The 24,088-nt window shown below is 34.7% G+C and overlaps 3 protein-coding genes across 3 annotated transcripts; 2 read left to right on the top strand and 1 right to left on the bottom strand.

Annotated features, from left to right (window-relative positions):
• Nucleotides 1-1,986: 1,986 nt before the first annotated feature.
• LOC119635010 (AP-3 complex subunit mu-1) lies at nucleotides 1,987-3,894 on the bottom strand. The gene is made up of 6 exons (XM_038029511.1): nucleotides 3,762-3,894; nucleotides 3,614-3,701; nucleotides 3,233-3,558; nucleotides 3,014-3,173; nucleotides 2,501-2,953; nucleotides 1,987-2,430 (listed from the first exon to the last, which is right to left on the bottom strand). Exons 1-6 carry the CDS (start codon nucleotides 3,794-3,796, stop codon nucleotides 2,245-2,247), a joined length of 1,248 nt encoding a protein of 415 aa, XP_037885439.1. The 5' UTR covers nucleotides 3,797-3,894; the 3' UTR covers nucleotides 1,987-2,244.
• Nucleotides 3,895-4,194: 300 nt separating this feature from the next.
• LOC119640750 (leucine-rich repeat-containing protein 57) lies at nucleotides 4,195-5,085 on the top strand. The gene has a single exon (XM_038038970.1). The coding sequence runs from the start codon at nucleotides 4,315-4,317 to the stop codon at nucleotides 5,029-5,031; it is 717 nt and encodes a 238-aa protein (XP_037894898.1). The 5' UTR covers nucleotides 4,195-4,314; the 3' UTR covers nucleotides 5,032-5,085.
• A 9,046-nt stretch (nucleotides 5,086-14,131) lies between these two features.
• LOC119644807 lies at nucleotides 14,132-23,472 on the top strand. Its single transcript, XM_038044545.1, has 6 exons — nucleotides 14,132-15,326; nucleotides 15,379-15,968; nucleotides 20,623-20,747; nucleotides 20,866-20,933; nucleotides 21,492-22,553; nucleotides 22,623-23,472. The coding sequence occupies exons 1-6, from the start codon at nucleotides 14,253-14,255 to the stop codon at nucleotides 23,214-23,216; spliced, it is 3,513 nt and encodes a 1,170-aa protein (XP_037900473.1). The 5' UTR covers nucleotides 14,132-14,252; the 3' UTR covers nucleotides 23,217-23,472.
• The last annotated feature ends 616 nt before the right edge of the window (nucleotides 23,473-24,088 follow it).

The following is a 24,088-nucleotide window of genomic DNA, read 5'->3' on the forward strand; positions in this document are numbered from 1 at the left end:
TCTAAAAGCTTCGCGGAGATAGATCTACCCTGATACGGAGAAATGTAGAATTTAAACGCAAAAGGAAAATATCTGGCAACGATTCACTTAAATAATTTTGAAAGTAAAGCTAGTTTTTCGATGCCTCAACAATTCGGAACTAGGTGTCTATTACTATTCTAATGAATAGGTATAAGAAAACCACTTTTCTGCTTTCTTCTACTTTTCATATGCTATGCTTCAACTAAATTGGCTTTAACAATAGCTTTCATAGGGCTGTAGGAGACTGTTTGGCGGGCGTTTTACGAGTGTTTAGAAAGTTGCTTTCTCTTTGTCCACCAAATACTTTCAAAATGTTTTCCCTAAAGGAAAATAGCTATCAAAGTTCATGTTCAAAAGGGAAGTAAAGTATAGTTAGGAATGCATATAGTTGAAAACATGAATGGACAGACAGAAAGAGCATTTAATCTCTGAAATTCCAATATATTGGCAAAAATAATAAAAGTAAATAATTGTTTTCGATGCTCTGATGTTTCGATGTAGGTGCCCCATAACACATGAGAAGATAAACGAATGTGGGATGTGGAACGAAACAATCATTAAACAGAACAAAAAGTAGAGCAGCATATGGAGCTAGATATGTGATATTTAATGCAACTTATTAACCTTAACGTTTTTGTTTAATAGATTTTAATTTTTCCACCAACTTTTTTCAACTTACATATGTGGTTTGTTTATTTACTTGGTTGTCTTACTCTTCTTCGAGTTATTTCCTTACACTACGTCGTAATTGCACGAACAAAAGAGAAGCCTAATGTTTCGTAACGAACGATGGCTTGATACCGAGAACCCTGTAACCGGATCCCTGTATAGTAATGAGTCGATGGACAGACTTAAAGCTTTAATTGCATTCGATATGAATTCCTCTTCTTTTTCAAATTTTGAAGGAAGTAAAAACAACGAAATATTCTTCCTTGCGAACGCCATATCTTTGGCTTTCGAAGGGTATAAAAATTAATAAGGTTTTGTTGTTCAGCATTTAAAAACAAATATAGAACACATCTTAACTAAAATGTGTCGTCGAACAAAACAAAAGACTTAAGCTACGAACAGTCTAAACAGTTCTCGCGGCCCTAATGGCACATATGCCATATCTGGCAACAACAATCGGTCATTCAAACAACATGTCGTATGACTACGAATATAAAAAAGAAAAGAAAAACGATATGAATTCGAAATATATTTCTCCCGGGTAATAAACATTGAATGCACTTGCGATAGTTAAGGCGAAAATAATAATGATGCAAGCGAGACGAATTATTAACATGGGCAATAAAGTTGAATGTCCGTGACGGTCTCATCCGAGCGGGATAACTGACTGCGCTGTATGGTTCGCTTCCAAGCAAGCGAACCATCGTTACGGAATGATACTAACAAGAACTGATGTCACTAAGCTCAGAAACGGGAGAAATATACCGAAGCTCATGATATTGCGTTATTTCAGCATAATAACATTCGATTTCACATAACAGAAACTACCGGGAGAAGTTGTGTTCAGCTAACCTTGAATGTATTACCTTACCCGATGTTATCAGCAGACTTTTTATTAACACTGATTACAACCGATATTGTCTTATTGTCTGTTCGACCAGGGCTTCCCTTTTGTAGCTAGCTTTAAAACGCCAGTTACCAACACTCCAAAATAAAATATTTTTTGTATTTCTATTGAAATTTTCAATTTTACAATGATTGAAAATAACCAGGAACGTGATTGCACATCTAAAACATAACACATTTTCTATGGGATGAAGCGAAAGCGTACATCATTAGTACCAAGAATAGTTGTTTTACTCGAATAATGTACTAACGGTTCAAAATGAAGTTGAATGAATGGGTGCTTTACTAAATAATATTAATAATTTTATTAAAAACTTACCTTGAAAAATTAATAAGATTTAGGTACAATTATTTCAAATATATGTAAGTTTTTTTTAGCTTTAATCTCCCCTTACTTTTCTTTTACTTTTTTTCTTTTTTGTCTGCGTGTGTAAATTTTAATATCTTGAAGTTCTATAACTAAAGAAGTAAATATATTACTATTGTAAAGCAATTAATTAACTAAACATATACCTTTTCAAAAATAGTTTTTTTTTTTTCTTTTCTTATTGTATATAAAAAATGAACTCTCTTTTTTCGTTTCTTTTTGTTCTTGTAAATGTATGTTCTTTCAGGTTAATTCGAATTACTTAAGTGTTTTTAATTGCGTTACATTCGCACTTGAAATTTACCAGCCTTGGTTATGTATTTCACACCTTTAAATGGTTTATACTTTTCACCATACATGTCTAAGCGATTTACTTTAAGGCCAGAGACAGCCATTTGAGATATAGTGAACTGAACATTTATGGTAGGATTCGAATCTAAATTGGGACTGCCGGGTGTTATGGAAACCTATACATACGAAGATAATTATTAAGCTCAAAAATGTTTATTATTATCAAACAAGTTGAGAAGTACTTACAGTTCCTCGTATGTTTGGTAAATTTGTAACATCAATACGTCCTACTTCCCATGTTAAAATTTTCGTAACCGAATCAAAAGCATATTTACCTTGATTCGGAGTTAAAATACAGTTTAGTACGCATTTCGGCATAGCTAGTTCTAATTTTACTTTGTCTACGGAACGTCCCATAACCGTACGAGTACCTACGGTCAAATCTAAACGTCCTTGTTCGCCGGTTTTTATCGAGAAATTATGCCTAATATAAACAGGTATTGCGGCCACAGACTGAGAGCTGATGTGATACGACATCAAACGGAAATTACCATCAGGTGGTATAAAACTTAATAAGCGCTCAGCTTCCCAACGTTTAAAGCGCACGCAAGGATGAAAAGAGACATCGTCGAATAGGCGCGGATTCATAAACGATAAAGTCAAGTCAGGCATCCCCGACAACTTTATGCAACAATCAATCTGTAAAATTAAAGAAATAACCAAAGTTTTCTTAATATAAAATTCGTTTATAAAATTTACATAGCCTTGAATTTCCGCAAATACAGTGGACCCAGATTTGTCTATAATGGCATCCACTTCTTCGATCACATCGAAATATGCTTCATTATTGGTATAGCGTACACCACTTCGACGCCAAGGTATGGCAGACAGCTGACCCAAAGGCAATGTGGTACTAACACTATAACAATTTATTATAGCTTCTTGCTGAATTCTATTCACGACTAAATTGCCACTTACTTGCTTTTTCCAGTTACTGTATTAGCAATTGTTCTTAAAATATTAGGCGGTTTGATTAGTTCTTTCAATATGTTACTTTCTGTCGCCAAAGGAAAACCATTATCCAACATTTCGTCCAGTAGTTCGTAAACAACTACATAATTTTCTTTAATTATAGATTCCGAACAATCACTAAAATAATCTTCAAATGTGTCAGCAACGCGATGTAAAAATTCAATAACAAACAAAGGTGGCACTTCTTGCTTACAAGCAGCTACAAATGAAATGCCTTTACGTTGCACGGTAATAAGATAGAAATGAGGTGTCGAAATAACTGGAGGGACATCCTGGAAAGAAATCAGTTCAACTTAGTGTAATATAAAGCAAATAACAGTAGATTACATATGGTGAATTCCTTTGCGCGTCAAGAAAGTAGTCGCATACAGAACGAGAAACAACTGAACGCCAATGTTTCTCTAGGAACACATCACTTAGAAAGGAAACTTTCGTTTTATATTCATTTAATTTAAGCAAAACTTAATATGCTTACCCACTATTATTAACAATAAATAAACTATGTATCATTCTAGTTTTTTGTTTCCTATTCAAAATCTTACTAATATTTTCTTCTCTTGATGCGTTAAAATGCCAACGCACACAACAAATACAAAAAAAAACTTACGCCACACAGTAAAAAACAGTATTATGACACATACATATATATATATATATATACATATTGGTGTGCATATGTGCCTATGTCAAGAAAAATATAATACAAATATTTAATCAATAAAAATATATCCAAAACAGTTTTCCGGCTTTTAAATCAATTTGTTTTTTAAATTAATTTATATTTAATTTCTCCTAAATTATTCGTTTTTTCACAATCTGGTAGCTTTTCTCACAGGAATTTAAGCAGCTGTTAAAAAAAGAGGAAGAATGTTGCAAAAAAGTAAAGTCACAAAAGGAAATTACTTAAACATACTTTCACACATACCAGTATTAGCATTCACTATTTATTTGTTTAAACTTTCTCAATTTCCACTTATAAAAACTAAAAATATATTTGATATCTTCAAGACTCATCAAGTGCCCTAGACATGGGGAACAAGCAAATCAAGCAACATTTGGAAACGGCACAGAAAACTGGAATCTTGAAAATTTCTTTACAGCGATTGCAAGACTTTCCTCCTCAACTCAAGGCGTATCCAAATGTTTTAAAAACATTGGATTTGTCACAAAATCGATTTGAACGAATACCCGAAGAAATTGGTCGATTAACGCTACTAAAGCATCTCAATATGAGCGGTAATCAAATAGTAGAATTACCACAAGTGCTGGGTGAGTTGATGAAATTAGAAGTGATGCTAATGAACGATAACATGATTGCTAAGATACCTGATTCGCTGTCAAATTGCACCAATTTAAAAACCGTGAATTTAAGCCACAATCAAATTCGAGAATTTCCGACAATGCTATGCGGTCTTAAACACCTTGACATTCTCGATTTATCACGAAATAAAATCACTTCTATACCCAACGAAATTGCTACGTTGCATGTGACGGAATTAAATCTGAATCAAAATCAAATATCAAACTTATCCGAAGGAGTGGCCGCATGTCCAAAACTAAAAACTTTACGTTTAGAGGAGAACTGTTTGCAAGTAACAGCTTTTACACCACGGATACTCAAAGATTCAAAAATTACTATATTGGCCGTCGACGGTAATTTATTTAATTCAAAACAATTTAGCGATTTAGAAGGCTACGACGTTTATATGGAACGCTATACGGCGGTAAAGAAGAAAATGTTTTAAGTTTCCTAACTAATCTTAATAAAGTTGAGAAAGTGAGAGAAGCAAAAAATATGATCGGAATATTTATTATGTCTATCGAATGCAAACAAACTTGTAAACTCTTTCACGTTTTTAACACTCTTAGCTATATTATGGAAATCGAATGAGATTTTACATATACAGCCCTTCACTTAAACAAAATCGCGGAAAAATCGATTAAAGAACCTTGAAACTGATGTCAAAATAACTTCTGAGAACTGTTCTATTACCTTAAAAAAACTTCACGAGATTTCAAGAGATGGTCATATTTAAATTAATCGAAACAAGTAAATTAGTTTTGATATGAAAGAGGATCTTAAATTAAATACTCATCTAAGGTAAATATTCCAAAATCAGGTAGTGTTCTTATTACGTATGATATTTTAAGCATTTTCATTCTTTTGATGATTATTTTTCTAAATCTCAACTTGCTGCTTGGAAACAGGAAGCTCTTAAACTATTGTGTGCGTATTTCATCATATGCGGGATTAAATCAATCCTGAAAGTTTTTGTATTCATTTTAATGTAATGCCTGAACGTCAAGTCTATTAAGACATATTTGATCATGTATTTTCGGAAACTTTCCGCTTTACTTACGGTCATAATTTTTCAATATTTGTTTGAGTTTCAATAACAATGTGCTAAAAAGTCCAGAGATGAAAAACAATATACTTTTCAAATACGCCATTTTTAATTTTTAATAATTATATATTGTATGACAAATGCGGTAATATACATTTTCAAGTCTTGTTTTTTAAGGATGTCACAATTCCAAAAGCATTATTTTTAACTGATGAGTAGAACAACGCATAATGCAAAATTAATTGAACACATAGTTTGCGTGCGTTGCTAAAGGGCAGTTAAATGTTTGGTTATATAAACGTTAATGAGGAAGTGTAAAATTGATAAAGTGAAAACTATTTTTAAAAATGTTTTTTTAAAGCAAGATATGAAAGAAAAGGGAAAAATATTATATGTAATAATTTAATTTCATTTTTCTCTCTTGCTTCTTGTTGTTACAATAAAATTTTTTTAGTAAATGCAAATAACAATTGTTAAGACTAATATATTAATCATACGATTATGTCTTGTTTCCAAATATATCCCTGTTTTGATTGTCAAAAGTTGTGCAAACAAAATTTTAAAAATTTACTTTCACAATCAATTTTATTTCAACATTTAGTGCGCCATGCACCACGCATAACGAAATCGTTGTGTCAAGTTCCTTATATAAACATAATAATAAAATAAGTTTCTGTAGGCAAGACCAGCAGAGGTCTTCTGAGGAATATCATTGAAACATTATAAACATATATCCCATGTCCCAAGCAAATGTCCAATCGCTGTTATGAACTTTTGCGGGTTTTAGGCATTCTGACGATTAATCATAAATTTTGGCATGTTGAGAACAATCGTCTGAAATTTTTTATTATTATAACAGAATATAAAACTACAGAAGGAAAAGTAATTGCAATGGTTTTATGTTATCTTATGGAAAATAAGCAAAAGCAGGCGTATATGAAAAGTTTATTGTTTGTTTTTATTCATTCATTATACATTAAACAATTTCATTGGATTGCAGCGTAAAAGATTGGTAAAACATTTAAGGAGCAAGAATGGCACGTTCAACTTTGAAACATTGTTGTTCAGACAATTTTCTAAACTTTTTAAGGGCGTGCTATGGCTTATTATAAAGCACTTGGAACTACAGGAAAATCAAAAAACTTTCTTGCCTTCTGTAACTCGGGTATAAACCATGTTTCTTCTTCTTAATATTAGAACTGTCGACATTTTGCAGATAGCTATTTCTACCGGAAAGGATCATTTTGATTTCCTTTTTTTGTCGAATTGTTATAATCGCAGAAGATAGGAGGCCGAAATTTGGCGTAAACATTCCTCGATCTGTTAATAATCCAATTTAAAACGAAAATGGTTGTGATCTGACCACATACACGCCCACCATAAATGAGAAACTAAAACAATCTCGAAAAAAAAAGATAATTTGTCCATATCTTCGTTTATATCTTTCGATCATAAAAAAACATTTCAGGAAATTTTTTAGCTAAATGTGCACCAAATCCACCTTCCGATTTGATCCAAAAATGGTCCTGATCGGTTCACTAGTACGCCCACAATTACGGATAAAAATTTAATTCCAATTTACTTCCAATTTGCTATTGGTTCGAAAAAATGCTAACGTGTGTTGGCACACCTGAGAAATAAATTGAGATTAAAATGAACCGATCGGGACTATTTCAGACGTGGCGATTTTTCGAGATTGTTCCGGTTTCTTCCATACTGCGAGCAGACACAAAACCAAGGTACATCCAGTTTTTACGTTACATTCGTAATCGTTCATAGAATCCATACAACAATTTTTGGACTGCTAAGACAAGAATAGGGGATCAAAACGACGCCTTGCTTCCATGATTACCCCTTCGATTTTTCAATTTGCCACGGATGAGAAGAAGTATGTGTAGAAGATTTCAACAAAAAATTGCAGATCAATTTCAAATTGCAAGAAATTAACATTTAATTATTAAGAAAATATATAAATGATTTGGTAGCACTTTTTATCAGTCCTTTCGTTTTACAACACTGATATTTCATCAATTTCTTCGGAGTCTTTTGATCGTGAGTATGTAAATTGCAAATGTTGAGGAGAAAAGAATGTGAAATTAATCAAAAACTTCCTTATCGGATTAATATTTATTATATAACTATTCGGATAAAATTTTTTCAAAGTTCGGTTTATATTAATTTATTCAATTTGAAAGATCATGAGCCCATATCACATTATCTCTCGCTATGTTTGTAAGCTTTTCGAAATTCCCTTCTTACTATTCTAATAAGCAAGTTTGTCCACGTTTCTCCGTATAGATGGTTTCGGTTATGCCAATTAATTCAGTTTAAATTCCCGTCCTTCGTTGACAAGTTAATTTGATCTTATATTTAGATGTTAAAAAGTAAACCAATTAAATCGTAAGAGTGTGCTTTTGTTTTGTGATCTACGTCTCATCCAAAGAAATAAAAATAAAATAAAAAAAATAATGCAAAATAAGACGTTATATATTCCCGTTTAATTTGTTTTCTCTTAATGTTGTTTAATTTAATATTTGATAATCATACCGGTTAAATGTGCTTAAGAATAAATTATCATGCAAGACGTTTGAAATATCTTCGTTTTTTATAAAATAATTAAAGGTGAGTAATATAAAGATTATTTTATATATTGATTATGTTGAAATGAGGATGGGTGAATGAAGTTTTAAACTTTTTCTTTTTAAAAGTTGCGTTTCTTTAAACACTTATACTTTGAATAGTTATGTAAAGAATGGAATCCTTTTAACGGAGACAACGGTGTTTCTTGCTTTATTTGTTCTCATTAGAACAAAAAAAAAAAAAACAAAACGACAATTATATATATATATATGAGAGAATTGCATGAGGCATTTAAGAAATGTAGAGTAAGTGTAATAATGGAATGGAACAATGCGGAAATACAAATGTCGACGGGAGAATCATTCTGCCTAAAAATATGCCAAGATTTACTTTCTTTGTGAATAGAATATAATTAAGGCAAATACGTTCATAAAAATTTATTTTCGATTTACATTCACATTAAGACGCAGAGTGGTTTGTAGGAAAACATTTAGCAAACTATAACTAATTCAGCTAAAAATTTTAGATTAGTTTAAGCTGAGTGGTTGTCCTGTCTTGCTACACTTGCTTACAAATGCTTAGACAGGAGTTCACTTCGTTAGCTAAGAAATGGCTCATAAGCATGTGCAGAAGTAAGTGTATCGTTTCACACATATTATAATAGTAATTTTCTTTCAATTTATTTTTTTCAATAAACGCGCTATTCTTCAATGCTTTTCCGAATAACGCGTTTCTTTTCATTTTTAGATAGTCTAGATATATTTCCAAAAGAACGGACAACTACAGGAATTTCTAATAAAAATTTTTGTTTTTTCATGCACTCGCATTATACCGACGAATCTTATATTCGTTATTAACAACAATATTCGTTAGACGGCTTAAGTAGTTTTATTTTGAGTTAGTATTCTTGGTGGAATCTTAGTCAAAGTTGTTCGCAAATATGCACAGATTTGAACTGTTTAATCACACTATAGAGATCAACTTGGCGCTTCAAAGCATATCTTAGTAGAAGCAGGGTTCTACAATCGACTGGTGGCATTATAGCTTTTGTACCCACTTTACTTTCTACAGGATTTTCTTTGCCTTCTCATCTGAGTTAGTTGCTAAAATAGAAGGATAACATGAAAGTTCTACTTTATACGATCAATTATATGAAAATTTAAATTTATTTCTCTGCAGAGCTTCTCAGAAAATCAAGATCACTCTTTGTCCCTTTTTTGTATATGACCAGACACTCACGATGGTTGTAAGGAAAATTTATTAGTAAAGAAGGATAGAAAGAGCGAGTGATGCTTGTGTCCGTTTAAGTTAAAAGTGAAAACGTAAGGCACGGCGGGTAGACTACTGCTGCTGGTAGGTTATTTCAGAGGCGGCAGAATTTGTGGCAAGGGTTTAACGTGGGTTCCTGCCTGTAAGGCTTAACCCCTCGGTGGCCCAAACCACTTTTAAGCGTACTACGCCCCCTGGCGAGTTAGGCAATCCCCACAGAGTAGGGGCCTAAACAGCACCAGAATAGTTTATTGTGTATGGAACAATAAACCCCACTCTGGTGAATGGCGAGGCCTAGCTGCACTCAATTGTTCCATTTTAGCTAGGAACTCGCCAACCACAACCACAGAGGCGGCAGCGTGATTAAGAAGCGACGAGTTGCGGTAGTGTGTCGTACGATATCCAGGCAATTCCAGGACGATTCGAGCGAAACGCTAATAAAGCCTTATAGTCCTCGTCAAGGATTTAATTGAGGACCATATCTTGTTTATCTCTATAGAATACTTAACCTGGATGTACATACCCATAAGCACCACACAGCCTATAATTACGCTGATGCTCGGGCGTCTCGAGAGTTTTACACCTACTTTCGTCATCCATGAGCATCTTAGGCTTTTGCTGTCAATCATTCACAGGCGATGTCCCGTATTCGTGTAACACGATGATGGGCAGGAAGAAGCCAGAAAAGAGAAGGAGATAGGGAGAGTGGAATTGAATCGCTAAGCGTTATGCATCGATTGAGCTACGGTCATGCGAGTTATACTATAACTTTCAATTTGAGGAATTAACGAAGAGTCGTGATCTGCAAGTTATGCAAAGCAAATGTTTTTTAGATGGCATTAAACTCCACGCTTTACGTAACGTAATTAATTCAAATACATTAAGGTTTCAATGTTTGGTTGTTTATAACTTTACCTTCGAAGAGCACACTATTGCCTCTAAAGTAAGCACGTGTTTGGATTAAATTTCAAACCGCTACCAGGTGTTATATATATATGTATATATAAAAGAACATTCATTCGTTAGTATTCTATATATCTGCTTTACCTTCAATATCTATTATAAGTACATTACATTAAAGGGTATAAAGTCATTGCGATAATAGAAAGATTTCTTTCTTGTGGTTTTCAAGAATAGGAATCTCTTCGAAGTGCGCTACATGCGATATGCATGTATTGTTCGCGGTTTCGATTTAATTTAAGTCGCGAATGGAAATGGAAATGAAAATGAAATCTTTTCTTCTCACATACAATACCATTTCCGTTGTTTAATCTCAATTTTGACATTTTATCTCTATCACAACAAGTGATTTTTTTTTTTGAATTCTTTAGTGTTTCATGAATGCTTTCAGGTAAAGGTTATGAACCTTTTTGCTATTCCTTGCCTTTGCTAAGTAGTTCAAGAAGCACTTGTTTATTTGGCGGATGAGAGTGAATCTGCCTCTTTTTCTTGTATCTCATACCGGAAGAGTCCTTACATGTACATTCTCAAGCAGGTAGATAGCTAGTGGCGTATAAAGGCCAGCACCATTTCTATGACAATTAAACTAAGAGTTGAAATTTAAGGTTAGAATTTTCAACCTGACATAAGCATCGAAATGAAAATCGTATATAAATTGTGGCTGGAACTAAAGCATTATAATAATGACTGTAATACTTTCTATAATTGAATTGAATTGAAAATTGAAATCGCTTCAAAGAGAGTGGTGATCAATCGGTAGCTAGGTGTAAGGGAATGCGCTGCTTGAGAAACAGTGCTTCATACGACGTGATTTGTGAATTAGACAAAGCTACTCTCAAAACTAGCCGGGCTTTATAGTAAGTAATTAGTTTCTTAGGCTAGACGATACTGGATAAATTATCTCACTCATTGATCGATGGTAAAGCAAAGTGTTCATGTCGTCCAACTAGTGCTCTGGTAGGGTCAACCGAATATTATGATCTATGTATTGCTTCAATAACTTAATGTGGAACGCTATCAATAACAATTGACGCATCTAAGCCGATTATTAGAGACAAGAATTCCACAATATACGAAAGAATAAAATATTTGTGCTAGAGAGCCTATTAAGTTTGCGCGGACTTAAGATAGATGCACTTTTTATTAGATGGATAAATGCGGAACCATTTTTTGAATCGATTTAAACTCGTCTGTCCATCTGTCCAGCTAATATCTATCGATATATTTTTATGTTCAACTTGCAAGTTGCAATTTCCGACATATTTTGATCAAATTTGTTACATGTTCGTGACATGCTTTATTCCAAGAATAAATCGTGTCGGGAACGGGAATTAGATCGAACCATTCTCACAAGCACTACCTATATAACGTCATATGTGGGAAAAGTTGTTCAATTGGAAAAATATGCAATTTCGAATATTAGTTCGGCGTAATATCAAATCGTTATGAAAGCTATGGTTAATTGAGGCGTATTGTTACTCTACATGACGTGTAGCGCATTGTTGCATTAAACATGTTCGAATGTATGTAACACCCAGAAAGAATTAAGATAGCGTTTTCTTTCGTTATATTGCTCGACTTAAAATAATTTTCTGATTGTCTGTCTGTTTGTCCGCCTCATGTTTGTGTATGTATTCTTGTGTTCGACATAGCGATCGCAATTTTTGAATTCCGTTTGATATGACTGTCCTTACGAAATCGCAAGAAACTCGAATTTTTTATATTTTATGATGCAAATAAGTGAAGACTATAAAGTCTTGGAGAAGGGAATTAAAGCCAAAAGGCAAAAAAAAAAAAAAACAAAACGTACCACAAGTTATATAAGATAAATGCATTGATTGATCATGTTAAGGTAATTCTTTATGAGTTGGTTCCTCTCCTACCCTTGTCAAGTAAAAATCAAAAGCTTAAGAAGAAATCATGCGATGAACTTATTATCAAGTTATTGTTAATGCAAATGTAAATGAAATCTTCAATGGATCGCTGGATGGGTTTGAGCAACCCATAGAACTGCCAAATCTTGGTTAGTTCCAATCACCATAGTGATTGGTCGGGTCTCTGATAAATGGCAATAAACGAGGTCGGCCCAGTAATGTCTCATTACAGCAAAGTTTATAGGCGAGAACCCTAGAGAGGTCTCATCTCATCCTTTTCCGTCTATGGATGTACGAAGAGACGGCCTTGATCAATGACCTCAATTTTCAAACTCATTGGTCTTCGAAATTCAACTATGTAAGGGTATCAGACAGGGTGGTCGGGTAGCGAATGCAATTTTCCCTTATTTTTAAAGGCTAAAAAACGCCAAAAGTTGTTTCATGGATTTTCATGTTTTGCAATGTTTTGAGGAGTATATGCATGATGATGTAGGAATACATCAATGTGTTTTCTTGAACATTAAAGAAAATATTCTTATGTGGCTTTTTCCTTTTACCGCTAGCTGCGCCCGTTTTCCGTTTTATTTTTTTAAAATGAAAATTCATGCCTTTAAGAGTTAAATTCTAATTGGAACATCTTCGATAGAGTCACGAATTCCAATGCCACAATACAGAGATAAAATAGATATTATATTATTCGTGAACACCGAGCCATATTGGTCTCTTGCGAAATGAGCGAGTAGACCTACCAATCAAATCCACGACTTCGGCATCTTTAGACATAGATGGCAGTAAGGAAGAGACTGACTTGTATTTCAAAAGACATTCAAGCGGAAAATTAATGAAAGAAATCGACAGAACTATCATCCACACTACCCGAATATTCATCGCCACTATATACGATCGATATGGAGGATGGATGAAGACATTTGCAAGAGTTCGCCAGAAGGAATCCATTCTCGTAATTTGCTATTGTGAATGAAATCGAACTTGTCCATTAAATGTCCAGACACAAATGTAACCTGTAGACAGTCTAATATAATAATAGCTCTTTGGCAGTTTTCTATTATCTTAAATAAGTAGGTGTGACGTGGCCCTAACCTTACGAGTATTGGACAGTGCACGCGTTACTATGTACGGCGTAGATGACACAAGTTATATTGATGGATCGACTGAGTGGAGTTTCTTCCACCCAGAATCATCTATCGCCAAGAAACTCTACCAATAAAAATTGATACGATTGGCACAAAAGGTGGGCGTGATATTCCAAAAGCTTCGATATCCCGAAAGGATTCGGCCTCAGTTCGAATCTGGAATGTGTTAACCCTCTTTCATCAGCAGATATTATTGCTTCCGATTAACCGGGATTCGAATAGATGACCGCAACGGTCGAGACATTGGTTCAAAATGAAATTTGAAAATTGCTAGAGATGGGAAAAAGTCGTAGCCACCAATAATGGTCAGTACTTTCGTCAATTAGTACGAATCGAACTAATTCGTGGAAACTCCTAAATAATTTGTAATATTTTGATGGATCATAATCTTAATTTAGCTAACATATAGAGCAAAGTACATTCACGTTTCATATGGCAGGGAATTTCGGCTCTTTCCTTACTTGTCTTCATGAATATTCATTGGGCATATATTTGTTTTTGCTAATTCATTACAGCACTTTGTACAATCCAAACATTGACAATGTGCTTAATTAAAAGCACAATTTAAAATGAACAAAGAATAAAAAAAAAAAAAAAAAAAATAAATAAATAATTTATGCAATTCTTGGTTGTTGAAATTAATATAACAATTTACATGGCTAGCAGGTACATGTCAGTTTCAACCAAGACCTCTGTTGATTAATACATCCAGTTGGGGCCGATAGTTTGATACGGTGAAAATTTGTAACAAAATTAAAATTAGGGATAAAATTGAAATAACAACATGTCTATGGATATAGTTAACGACACTGTACAGGCGAATGTAGCGAATCAATCCTTTGCGTCGAGCTCTATCTTCAACTCGTTTTTGACGGCAGCTGTTGGTTTGGTTCTTATACTTGCCTTATACGAGTACTGGCGCCGTAATACCCGCGCATATAAATTACTGAAGAATATACCAACAGTACCGGAATATCCTGTTGTTGGACATGGTCATTATGTCCTGCTACGAAATAATCCAGAAATGCTTGACATTTTTGTTGACCTAATGCGAAAAGGCGGCGACACATTACGTCTATCCTTGGGTCATATTAATGTCGTAGCGATAAGTAATCCAGTTGATGTGGAAATATTTTTAAGCGGTCAAAAGCATTTGGAAAAGTCCGTAGAATATCGTTTCTTTCATCCATGGTTCGGCGATGGCCTATTAGTATCGAAAGGTCATCATTGGCGTCACCATCGTAAAATGATTGCTCCCACCTTTCATCAAAGCATATTAAAGAGTTTTGTTCCGACTTTCGTTCAGCACTCTAAAGACGTATGTGATCGTTTGTTGGCTAAAGTTGGTAAAGATTTTGATTGTCATAAATACATGTCTGAGACAACAGTCAATATATTATTAACTACCGCGATGGGCTTGAAAAAACAACCCGAACTGGAGACGAGCGCCGAATATGCTCAGGCTGTTATGGATATGTGCGATATCATACATAATCGCCAGATTAAAATGATGTATCGCATGGACGCTTTATATAGGTGGACGAATATGCGGCAAAAGGATAATAAATTAATGAACATAATATTAACTATGACGCAAAAAGTTGTTGAGGAACGTAAAAGGAATTTTAATGCCGACGAAAGAGCGGTTATTGAGAAAGTTGCTGCCGCGTCGGGTAAGAAGACGATAAATGAAAAGAAGGAAGGTTTACGTGATGATTTGGATGAAATTGACGAGAACGATGTCGGCGAGAAGAAACGTTTGGCCTTATTAGACGCAATGATGGAAATGGAAAAGAATCCGAATATTACGTGGACCGATAAAGATATTAGGGATGAAGTGAACACAATTATGTTTGAAGTAAGTTTAAAATGTTTGTACTGTTGTAGATGTGACGTTAAACGCTTTTCAGGGACATGATACGACGGCTGCTGGTTCTAGTTTTGCCCTTTGCATGCTCGGTATTCATCAAGATATACAACAGCGGGTAGTTGAGGAGCAGGAAGCTATCTTCGGTCTTGATATGCAGCGTGATTGTACGTTTGCCGATACGTTGCAAATGAATTATTTGGAACGCGTAATATGTGAAACCCTTCGGTTATTCCCGCCCGTACCGTTAATTGCTCGCAAAGCTGAGGAGGATGTTAAACTGGCGTCGGCGCCCTACCTCGTACCGAAGGGCACCTCCGTTTTAATAAGTCAATTTATCATTCATCGAAAGGCTAGTCTCTATCCCGATCCCGATAAATTCGATCCTGATAGATTTTTACCGGAACGCACCGCACAAAGGCATTATTACAGTTTTATACCGTTTAGTGCTGGACCGCGTAGTTGCGTCGGTCGCAAGTTCGCTATGTTGCAACTGAAAGTTTTACTTTCAACCATCATTCGCAAATATAAGGTCTTCTCAAGTCGTACCGACAAAGACTTTAGATTACAAGGTGATATCATTTTGAAATTGGGAAACGGCTTTCAAATTTCTCTTGAGCCACGTACCTATGCGTAAACGATATCTGTACCGTTATATTCTTTTATTTTTCGATATATTTCTTTTTTCCTTTTCGATACTAACAATTGTAGAAAAATTTAGCAAGTGATTTAGCAAGAGGAACAACAACCGAGGAACAATTAGAACATGAATAATTTTTGTTATCCATTTCGTTACTAACACTAGTTGTAGACTTTATTAGCAAAAGATCAAATAAAATAAAGATCATAAGCAGTACAACATTGCAAACAAAGGAGTTCTTCTATCCGTGCCAGTAAGAGGCATGCAGCTCGTATTGTAATGCGTATAAATGTTAGGGTAAATAAATAGATGAAAAAATTGGGGGCATGGCTATCATGAGATTTGTAATTTTTATCCTCGTTCACATGAACATCCTCATGTAAAGCTATGCGTTAATTTTTCGCAAACATATATACATATATATATATATATACGAGTTAAGAAGAGTTCCCGGCTACCGTTTAATATCCAAGCAATCTTTTTATGGAAGCCGAACTCTCACTTAACATAGACTAAGTATTAGCTTGCATTGTTTTTTGCTCATACTGAGCGTAATATGCGAAGTGAATGCATGTTGAAGGCATCGTGACACTTCATAATTTAAGATTTTCTTTGAGTACTCAACGTATTGCGTAACACGTAAGAAACTTATGTTTGCTCGCAGTAATCGCAAATCTTTTACACCCATCGCAATTGATTTTCGCCATTTTTCGAATATTTATAAGGTGTAAGTTTTGCACGCTACAAAAAGTAACGAGCAAAAACCATGGAAAACAAATGTGTGCTCAGTTTTTGTTACATAGACGTATGGGCGGGCAGTGTAGACATGTTCTTTGAAAAGTTTGGTTCATTTTCAAATTCTTTTCCAAATTTTTTGACCGATATCTTCACTTTTACGAACGGGAGAATGTTAACCATAGATATTGCACAGTTGCGCAGACGGACAGATGGACAGATGGACAGCTGAATGGACGGATATGCTTAGGGGTTCCTGAATCTTGGTTCTGTGCGTTATAAAAGTTTTGAAACAAAAGCAAAATTAAATTATAAATCACTTAAAAAAATTCTGTAGGCGTGGCGGATTTTTTCATATTTGTTGATTTACTACACCATCGCTCGTAGAATATATGGTCAAATGTTTGGAGATTTACGTGCTGTTGTTTATGAGTGATGAACAAAAAACGAATTTTTTATTTTGTTTGACAAACAAAGGTGTTGTCAGCTTGTGTAGCATTGGAGGTATGTCCGCTAGACCGATTTAACCTATTTTCAATACCAACCTGCGTGCAAGAAATTCAAAAATTTCTATAAAGTCGCAAGTCCATAGCTGAATTTTTGCGCGCCAAGGGAATGTTTACAACAGACATTTTACAGATGGACAGACAGCCAAACGAATGTGCTTCAAGCATTCAAAATTGTTCCTGGTCAAGAATATATACACTCTATGGCGTTTTTGAAGTTTCCTTTTGAGCGTTGCAATTCACATAATGGGTATAAAAAAAGGAAGGAAACGTCGTTTATAAGGCAAAAGCCTTGCAAGCCTTATAACAAGGCTTAGGTAAAAGAAGAGTCGACTGTTAAGTACTCCTTATTTACTTTTTCGTTTGTAAATGCCAAAGATATACAGAGAGAGAGAGAGAGAGAGAGAGAGAGAAAGAGAGAGAGCAACTGCATTCAAAGTGATTTTAATCATGGCTCTCATTGGACGAACGGTATAGAAAATGGTTCGGATCGGATCACCTCTTCGATCACCATCATGGGAAAACATTGAAAATTCTCGCCTTCAGGTTAGTAATGAAAAAGAGGCAAAAGTTGTTTGGAGGGACACACTCATAGTACGACATAAATAGAGAACACTTTTGTTTTTAAGAGTGAAATTTAGATACAATGATAACAGTTTCTATTTACATCCTAAGGGTAATCCTATAGTGTTTGTGCCAAAATGAAAAATCTGCAGAAGATTCTCTTAATAATTGATATAAAGCTAACTTCTGAGCTAACATTGATTTCTTAGAAGTCATACAGCGATTGTATAATCGAAGGGAACTAATAATAAAACGTATCGCAGGGTGAACAATGGGGAAAATATATGTAATACCGAGGAAGAAGTTGCAGTGTACCTATAAAGCGTATACGTTCTTGGTCAGTGATGAAATTTCGAACCGATTCGAACATGTCCACTTAGCTATATACACGTTTGTTCAGCTGTGTACACCGGCCGTGAAATTGCTAAAATCGCTCTCAAATCTCATCGAAAACACTCCTCATGCTATTGATAAAGCACATATCAAAACTCCCTGATGCGTCAGACAAACTGTTTGCGATTTTAACATTTTTTTCAGTATATGTATGGTCCACGCCTTAATAAAATGAATCACAAATTTTCGGCAACATATCAAAACCAAAACGAGAATGAAAGTAAAGTAAAAAACAACTGCTTGTACAAACATATAAAATCACTTTTATCTAAATTTCCGCATGAAAATAACAGAAAAAAAAAAACTACGACAAAAATATAAATCGGATTACAAAGTTCTTTATTTTTATATTCATCTCAGGTTGCGCAGATTTTCTATTGAAAATTTTTCCTCAGAATTATTTAAGCATTTGTGCACAGAGTTGTCCGTTTATCGTAAGAGAGAAAAAACAAAAGCCTTGCTTTTTACCTATCCATGCAAACATTTCATGGGTGATGTTTGTCTTTGATAACAGTTTTTCTATTTAAGAACTAGGTGGCGTTAATTTAATGTTATATGCATAAGATTTTTGTACGTAAACAAAGGACTTTAGTGGAATACACAATGAAAACATACTAATAGAGGGACAGGTTTTTTTCCTAAAGCAGACAAAAATGGATTCAAGCGAAGTGTTGCTGAACAATGAACAGAACAATAGTGCAGTGCGATAGTGTATTTAAATAGGGAAAAGGCAAATCATTTATATCCTCCTGTGGGCAACTGAAGATTCTAAAATGTTATGCAGATAGGAAGGCAGGATCACGTCAGTATTCCTGCCCTAATTTTCGTTTTCATTGTATCGTTGTGGGTGTGCGCTTATTATATGCATATGAATGGGTTTTAAGGGATTGCATGATTTCCGAAAGTGACAAGAATTTATTTATTTTTTTTTTTTTCTTTACTTTCATCTTCTCTTGTATTAATGTGAATTGGTCTGATATATTTGAATTTACTCAGTTTAATTTCCTCTCCGATTTTCATTGGAGGGCAATGATTATAATTTAGACAATCGCGGTAGAAAATTTATTGTTGGAGGTGACTTTCTTGTCAAGCATCAATAATGGAGATTTAGACTAACAGATCCGAACAGAAGAAAAATTGTGGTAAACTCGTTTAGATCAATTAGTTTAACGGTTATTTTATCTAAAACATTCGAGACAATCTATCTACGAAGTTCTAGTTTGCAGTTCTGGAGCAAAAACTGGAGGAAAGTGTTCTAAGTCGAATACCTTATGCCATTTCACTTCAAATTTTTCCGATTGCATGCAGTATGACATTGTGAATGGTTGAATGAGCCAAAGATGATTCGCCAACTTCCGTTCCCGACGTGTCAGTCTCAAGGAAGACTGTCGACTTGGACGATAATGACATTTTGCGGTCCATGTTGGAGAGTAGCACAGTTCTAAAACACATTTTGCAGTTCCCGAGGAGCTCGACTACTGACTTCGACTACTGAAGAACGCCCCAAGCATCTTCAAGTTCAAATGTTTTACTGCAAACCGCACACCGCACACGTGTAAAAAATCGCTTTTCTGCATATTCGCCTTAGTTTGTTATGTAAGAGTTGCGGGAAATATAACGGTTACGCCCAATGATGAGAAATATGTAGCGAGCTCTAGTAATTTTCAAATCCATCAGGGTTATAGGTTAGTCGCCTATTTGTTAAGAAAAATTAGCTTTGGCGGCAGATAAGAAGGACACGCCTGACGTCTCGTGCTTGCACCGGAAATTTGAAATTAAGTAAGAGAAGTATTTGATCTCTGACATGATTTGTCCAAATGCCACTGGACTATTTTTTGGACATTTATAATGCTCAACCAGCAGCAATTGGTTTTCGTTTCGCGAAGGGTCAACATAACGATCATAATGGCACTACTACGAACAGAAGAGGACCATAATTATTTAAAAAAGAGATTAACAATTATATTATGAGCATATTTATTACCCGGCATCTAGTAGTGGTGGATACTTGGTATATGAAGTCTGTTGGGATTTGATATAGATCTACATTTTATTATACCAATCGATTTACGCTCATTTTCTGAATCAATCTACCATTGTCTGTCTATTAGCCCATCAGTATGCCCATCTGAACGTCTGATATTTGTCCATGTAATGTAATGTAAGGTGATGAGCAATCCGTACCGCGACCTATAAGAAGATCTATTGTACTCGCTCGTGCCCCTAGCCTCTGTGCTTTAAAGTGTTCGTGTGAAATACTTCTGGTATTCTGGATCCTGCGAATGCTCGAACATTCGCACAGGGTATGATGGGACGTTCCCTTCGCTCCTTGGCAGAATCTTTACCAATCGATACCTGAGATGTCAATATATTTCAGGAGATAACTGAATGAGTTATGATCCGTGTTAAAGCCAGTTCAGACACGTATGTCGTTCTTTCGTGGTTTTAGTAACTTGTGTGTAACGCAGCAAGATTTGATGAATTCTTCAGCTCGCCGTTGTCCTACACTTTGCGTCGAAGGGCTTTGCCGCGATACCAGCCTTGTGATGTGGCTGCTTGGTACGTCACAAAAAGGTATAGCTCTTCTGGCTACCCTGCTGGCTCGACAATCCGTTCTTTGAATGCCTTCGATATCTGAATGTCCGGGTACCCGTGATAGGTGTACCTCATTGTGCTTCCCTAGCTTATTCAGGGTGTGAAATCATTTCAGCACAAGCTGACAAATCATTTCATGGCCTTTCGAGCAGCTTGACTGTCGGAGTGAGTACGGATTAGCGCTCTCCTGCATTGTCTTTTTAAACCTATCTAACTCTCCAGGTGCAATCGATGCAGTTTCGCGTCAGGACGAACGATCTTGATAACGGGACCACTTTGCATATTACGCTTTATTTGAAGAAGTCGTTATATGAAAAATATAAGGCGTTGTTTAATATTTAAAGGTCCGCCTATGTCGATTTCAATGTTTTTGCTGAATTTTTTTTTTTTTTTTTCATGTTTTAATTTAATTAAAAAATTCTAGCACTCAAAAAAAAAAAAAAAAAAAAAAAATCGCTTCAGAGAAGAAAAACTGTATTGCAGTCTAATCGAATATTGCATTGTTATTAAAAAGTCGTCCAGGCCATCATGCACCTCTCATTATAAATATTAATACTTTTAAACATATTACACACATTGTCGTATTCAAAAAATGATAATCGTTATGTAGTCTATAAAATTGAAAGTCTCGGGTAATTTGTTTCTAGTATTAAGTGAAACGTTGAACTCGATATATTTATTGGATATTTTTTTGGGGAATTTTGCTTAATATTAATTGGATAGCAATCGATCATGTTGATATCGTCGGCGACTGAGACGACTGTCTCAGCGATTGTGCCAAATCCTTGGTTAACGTTATTCGTTGGTCTAGTTACGATAGGCGCATTGTATGAATATTGGCGGCGTAATACGCGCGAATATAAATTAATGAAGAATATACCGACATTCCGGGAAATGCCTATCGTGGGACATGGACATTTGGGTATTGGTTTTAATACGGTAGAGATTGGTTTAAATCTAATTGCAGCCCTTGCAAAATTGGGAGAAACAGCCCGTGGAAATTTATTTCATATAATTGCGGTAGTAATTACGAATCCCAAGGACATTGAATTATTTTTAAATGGCCATAAGCACTTGGAGAAATCGGATGAGTATCGTTACTTTCAGCCTTGGTTTGGCGATGGTTTGCTTATATCCAATGGCCAGCATTGGCGTCATCATCGCAAAATGATTGCTCCCACTTTTCATCAAAGTATATTGAAAAGTTTCATTCCAACTTTCGTTAAACACTCGAAAGCGGTATGCAATCGTTTAAATGAAACTATTGGTCAAGAGTTTGACGCACATAAATACATGTCAGAGGCAACAGTTGATGTTCTATTGACTACGGTTATGGGTATCAAGACCGAGCCCGAAACTGAAAAGAGTGCTGAATACGCGCAGGCTGTCATGGATATGTGTCAAATTATACATAATCGTCAGTATAGACCGTTATATCGGCTAAACGCCACTTATAAATGGACGGCAATGCGGCAAAAAGGTGAAAAATTGTTAAACATAATATTAAATATGACTCGACAAGTGATAAAAGAACGAAAACTTAACTTTAATGCTGATGAGAGAGCTATTAAGGAGAGATTGGATGATTCATTATTATCGAGTCGAAAGATTTCGACAGCGAAGAAGACGGGATTGCGGGATGATTTAGATGATATCGATGAGAATGATGTGGGCGAAAAGAAACGTTTAGCTTTATTGGACTCTATGCTGGAAATGGAAAATGATCCCAATATTGAATGGACCGACAAGGATATAAACGACGAGGTCAATACCATTATGTTTGAGGTATTATATTACAAATACTGACACCGATCTTTATATAATAAATATGTGCGATTATGTAATATTTTTTAGGGTCACGATACGGTTGCCGCTGGTTCTAGCTTCGTATTATGTCTTCTCGGCATTCATCAAGACGTGCAGCGAAAAGTTTATGCCGAACAAAAAGAAATTTTCGGTAATGATATGTTACGCGATTGTACATTTGGCGATACATTGCATATGAATTATTTGGAACGCGTGATATGCGAGACATTTCGCTTATATCCGCCAGTGCCCGCGGTAGCACGTAAAGTCGAAGAAGATACTCAATTGGTATCAGGACCTTATACGATAGCAAAAGGTACAACTGTTATAATACCGCAATATTTCACTCATCGTCGTCCTGATATCTATCCGGAACCTGAAAAATTCGATCCGGATCGATTTTTACCGGAATGTGCAATTAAACGACACTATTACAGTTTTATACCATTTAGCGCTGGACCACGTAGCTGCGTTGGACGCAAATATGCTATGCTGCAATTGAAAGTGTTGCTCTCTACTATGACACGACGCTTTGCGATCGTTTCGAGTCGTACCGAGCAAGATTTTCTATTACAGGCCGATATTATTTTGAAATTAGCAAACGGTTTCAATATATCTCTGGAGCCACGAGTCATTGTTTAAAACGATTAAACGGAAGAGATTTCTCTTACTTTTAATTGCACATAATCTTTACTTATATTGAGAAGTAATTCACTTTTATAATTTAACGATAACTCGAATTTTTCTTACGAATTATTATTTATATGATAAACATCTCTTCAATAGTACTTCAATAATAAAATTACAATGCTCAATGAAAAATACCGTTTATCTAAAAATAGATTTCAATTTCATTTTGATTTTATCAAAGAGAAAGGAAACACTTTATGTAAATCATTTAAATTTCTATAAACTAAGTAAATAGTAATCGTAGCTGTTAACAATAAAGTATGCAATGAGAAGACCGCAAGCAGCATAAATCTGCAAAAGTTAATCTTATTTATTTCTTGTTGTTTTTATTCTTTATCACATATATATATATATATATATATATATATATATAAGTATGTATATATATATAGTATTTTCTTTGCTAAAAGTCCTACTTTTTGCCCTTTACTATATTATAATAGATTTCAAAGTCGCGGATTAATTATTATTAATAATTTCTGCATTTATTATTTTGAAAATGGTGAAAAAAATTTCTTCGAAATTGTTCATAATATATGAAAGTAATTATTTATTTTAATGAAATTCATTTATACGTGGTTCGATGGCCAATATAATGTTAAACAGTCTAACTACACTGGTCTGCGGCAAAAAAAAAAAAAAAGAAAAACATTTTTTTTTTTTTATATAATATCAACTTGAGAATAATCTTAACTGAACATTGTTTTATATAAAGTTTGGAAATCTCGTCTCTTTCCCAATACTCATCTATTTATTCCTATGTATTCCTACATTTATCCACATGCGTAGGCAAATGGATAAGGATGGCAATTAATTAAGTCATG

Source organism: Glossina fuscipes, unplaced genomic scaffold (genome assembly GCF_014805625.2).
Source record: "Glossina fuscipes isolate IAEA_lab_2018 unplaced genomic scaffold, Yale_Gfus_2 0, whole genome shotgun sequence".
NCBI classification, from domain to species: domain Eukaryota; kingdom Metazoa; phylum Arthropoda; class Insecta; order Diptera; family Glossinidae; genus Glossina; species Glossina fuscipes.

Excerpts from the sequence above, each read along its gene's own strand:
- LOC119635010 (XM_038029511.1), bottom strand. The coding sequence starts at position 3,796 with ATGATACATAGTTTATTTATTGTTAATAATAGTGG. Across the intron at positions 3,702-3,761 it reads TTTATTGTTAATAATAGTGG|TGATGTGTTCCTAGAGAAAC; the intron begins GTAAGCATATTA and ends TTCCTTTCTAAG. Across the intron at positions 3,559-3,613 it reads CGCAAAGGAATTCACCATAT|GATGTCCCTCCAGTTATTTC; the intron begins GTAATCTACTGT and ends ATTTCTTTCCAG.
- LOC119640750 (XM_038038970.1), top strand. The coding sequence starts at position 4,315 with ATGGGGAACAAGCAAATCAAGCAACATTTGGAAACGGCACAGAAAACT.
- LOC119644807 (XM_038044545.1), top strand. The coding sequence starts at position 14,253 with ATGTCTATGGATATAGTTAACGACACTGTACAGGCGAATGTAGCGAAT. Across the intron at positions 20,748-20,865 it reads GCTTGGTACGTCACAAAAAG|GGTGTGAAATCATTTCAGCA; the intron begins GTATAGCTCTTC and ends TAGCTTATTCAG. Across the intron at positions 20,934-21,491 it reads CGAGCAGCTTGACTGTCGGA|CAATCGATCATGTTGATATC; the intron begins GTGAGTACGGAT and ends TTAATTGGATAG.